At 60.7% G+C, this 3,605-nt stretch overlaps 1 protein-coding gene across 2 annotated transcripts in view; it reads left to right on the forward strand.

Moving 5' to 3' along the window:
• The first annotated feature begins 3,184 nt into the window (after window positions 1-3,184).
• Window positions 3,185-3,605, forward strand: part of Ache (acetylcholinesterase (Yt blood group)) — a 6,194-nt gene continuing 5,773 nt past the window's right edge. The window contains exon 1 of one of the 2 annotated variants that reach the window (XM_013509454.1): window positions 3,185-3,527. In XM_013509454.1, the coding sequence (XP_013364908.1) occupies window positions 3,318-3,527 (210 nt within the window). In that variant the 5' untranslated portion in view covers window positions 3,185-3,317. The remainder of the gene's footprint in view (window positions 3,528-3,605) is intronic. The other variant, XM_005413675.2, reaches the window with a different exon arrangement.

Consider the following 3,605-nt stretch of genomic DNA (forward strand, 5'->3'; position numbering starts at 1 on the left):
TGGCAGGACCTGGGACAAGGCCTGCGCCTTTAGGCCAGGGCGGTCTAGGCAGGGACTCCTTGTCCGCCCTCACCCCTTTCCCAGTGTGTTCAGGGGCCTCTGCCCTGCACGCCCCTCCTCTGGGAGCCGCACAAACCCCAACAGCGCCCTCTAGTGGAAGTCCACCTCGCAGCACGGGAGTGCATCAATCCGCCTCCTGGAGAAGCAGCTAGCGTGGGGGGACACAGGTCACAGAAATGTGGAGGTGTTCCTGACAGAAATAGCGGTGCCCTCGGGCTGAAAGATTTTAGACGCATCTTCACTCCTGCACCGACAGACAAAGGAAGGCAAAGGGAGGCAAGCAAACACTGTCCCTCAGTATCTGTTCTCCCTTCGCAGTAGTAGCACTGCCACATTTGGATCTTATCTACACGGTGGTCAGAACAGAGACTGCATCTCTGAACCGCCTTCACAACATTTCTGACCTCAGAATTACATCCTGGTCAGTGGGATGTACACTCGAGCGCTGTGCGTGAGTCCCAGGAAACCTCCTTTAAGGGAGAGTGGACGGCCTTCAAACTCATGCTTACTGTTGCCTAGAATGCTGATGTGATAGCTGTTGCCCCAGCAGCCATCTTACACCATGCAGTAGAGGATGTATGGCTGAAGATGGTGGAGCAGCAAGATGGTGTGTAAGAAGATTCTGTGTAAAGGAGGCTGGTCTGTGCTACCGAGGGCACTGTGCCCACCCTGCATTGCCACGTTCTGGGTCTCTCTTATGTAAAAGAGAAGTAGATTTCTATTTACCTTCAAGCCACTGCTTGTTTGTTTTGGTTTCACTCAGCTGAAATAATCTTAACCAATAAACAGAGGAGGTGAGGATCCTTTCTGTTAGCAGGGGAGGAGCAAAGACTACAAGAGAAGTGGGGGTTCTCCGAACTGGCAGAGCGGACAGCAGAGGCAAGATTGATTCCTGAAAGAACAGCAGTGGCGAAAGAAGACTGCAAGAATCCAGGGCATCTGTGCAGGCGGGATACTGAGGATGTCAGGAGCTGACAACAAGGGCTTGTACAGGGGAAAGGTGTCCTGGTGATGCTGGCTCAGCCCGTGTGACAAAAGGCTGGGGAGACGCTCAAGTGAAGGAAAGAGTCTGTGCTCGGAAATTCTGTTTTTATGAGCAAGGCCAAGGCCTGATCCACCTGGTGTCCTGGAGATTCCTGAACCACAGCACCTCCTGCTGTCCCATACGACTTGTGACTCCCAGGGAGGTCAGTGCTAAAGGACCCTGGGGCTACCTGGGCCAGCATTTCTCCTCCTATGGCCCCAGCCCACCCCCAAGGGACAGCCCTGAGGACTCGCTCAAGAGACAGACCTGAGGATCACATCCAACAGCCAACAGGCCGGCCCCTCTGCAGGAAGCACCCTGCCCTTCTGCGTCTCCGCTGTGCAGCCCTGGCGAGTGCTCCTGGGGGCTTGGGCACTGTCCCCAAGTCTCAAGCACCTTCAAAACCCCACCATCCTTTCCCTCTCCTGCTTGCTGCTCCTGGCAGCCTCTGAGAACTAAACAGTCGCATAGAGACCGCCTCACGGACGCCAGGCCCACCGAGCTGCCTTCGTCCCAGTGCTCGGCTCCAGGCCCTGCAGACATCTGGGCACCATTCCCCTTAGCTAAAGCCACTAACCCTAGCCCAGCTGAATAGAGCGCCTGCTCCCTTGGGGATTTCGGCCCACCCTGGTGTCCTGTCCTTGACTCCAGCGTCAGGTCCTGGACCAACAGCGACCTGTCCCTGAGCCTGTCCTGTCCTGTCCTTTTACTTGCTGAGCTGTCATTAGCTCGTGACAACCCTAGGCGATAAGCTGATCAGGCCCAGTCTCTGCAGGAACTCATGATTATAGAGGTTAGGTGACAGGCCTGTCCTGCAACTGCCTGTCTTGGAGAGTGACAGAAGGGCAAGACCCTATCATTAGCAGGGCCCTGCAGCCCACAGTCCCACAGCTTCTGCCTCTACACGCTCTTCTCTTCGTTCGTTTGTACCTTGCTAATAATGCATAATCACTCCCCCTGCAGCAACACCTACGCCGTTTCCAACCACAGCCTTGGCCCTTAGGCCTGCTCTTTAGTAGGTGACACGGTCTGGCCCGCACGGAGCCCTTGAGGAGGGGGTCCAGGACGCGGAAGGGCAGATGCAGGGGACGCCGGTGTCAAGGATGGAGGTGCCTGAAAAGGTGAGCGCGGAGACCAGGGAAGTGATGGCCAGGGGTGCATCGCCACCTCCCACCGCACCCAGACTGAGGTGTGACCGGCTGCCTCTGGCGCCGCCTAGCGTCCACCTCCAGCGAGCGCAGAGCGAACCCAGAGCGGTGTCCCCGCCTGTATGTGCCAGGCCTGCGGAGATCGGTTCCCGCGCAGCAGGCGGGTTAAGGATCCCCTGGCTTGGAGAGCCAGGAGCCGCGCGTCTCAGGGCCGACCTCCACTCTGGATTCCAGAGGACACTGCCTCCCACCGCGCGTCTCCGAGATGCGGGACCTTCGCTCCCCGGCTGTGGCGAACGCGTGCGTGGAGCTCGGCGGGGCGCGGGGTCGCCGGATCGAGCATGCGCGCGTCCCCCACGCCCCAGCCGCGCCCCGCACCGCCAAGCGCGCACGCGCACGCACGTCCCGACGTTCGCTCACGCCGACCTGTCTCCCCACAGCTGCCCCGGGGCTGTGACCCTGTCGCCCCCCGCGTGTAGCCCTTTTGCGCCGTGAAGTCCCATGGGCGCAATCCTGCACACTATTCCCGGCGTCCCTTCGGGCGCGGGGACGCCGCTGCGGCACCACTCTCCCTACGGGTGACCCCTGAAGGGTGGGGCGCGGGGGTCTGCGCGCTCTGGCTGCTCCGAGCTGGCGGGGGCGGGGGGGCGCAGAGACCAGGCCGCTCCCACCTGCTGGCCGCTGCGACCAATGAACGATTGGGCTGGTGATGTCATGCCCCGGCCGGACCCTGGTGACGAAGTCCGAGGTCACCCGTCAAGGAACAAGCAGCGCAAGCCCACCCGCGGGGCTTCCGGAAGTTTCCACTGCTGCAGCCTCGCCCCGCAGCCTTGCACGCACCCCTGGTCTGCCTTCTCGGATATCCCCGTGTCACCTCCTCCTCCCCATGGAGTCCTTCCTCCATAGGAGCCCGCTTCATTTCCCCCTCGAGATCCCATATCCCTGTCTCCATTCCTACAGGTGTCCCCTCTTCCCCAGGCTTGTCCTACGTCGTTTGCGCCAACAGTGGCATCCTAAGGGGGTTCTCAGCCCCACTTTCACGTGTCGCTCCTCCCACGCCGCCCCCGACCGTGTCGTAGCCAGAGATGCTCATTTATTCGGCCCTTGCGCTATCTTCCCAGATTTCACCGAGGCTGTCCTTGTGTCCTCCGTCTGTGAAAGTCAGTTTGTCTGTGGCTGTCACTACAGGAGACTGTCTCCTGCCGGCGTGCGCGTCTGTCTGTCACCTGGGTGTCTGCCGGGCCGATGTGGGTCTTCGGGTCGCGTCTGTCCGTCAGGCAGCGTCTGTCACCCCAGTGCGTCTGGGCCCCGGGGTCCCGGCTCGGAGGGAGGGACGGGGAGGGGAAGTGGCGGCCCGGGGAGCAGGGAGGGCC

This window comes from Chinchilla lanigera, unplaced genomic scaffold (genome assembly GCF_000276665.1).
Source record: "Chinchilla lanigera isolate Chin_1 unplaced genomic scaffold, ChiLan1.0 scaffold00172, whole genome shotgun sequence".
NCBI classification, from domain to species: Eukaryota; Metazoa; Chordata; class Mammalia; order Rodentia; family Chinchillidae; genus Chinchilla; species Chinchilla lanigera.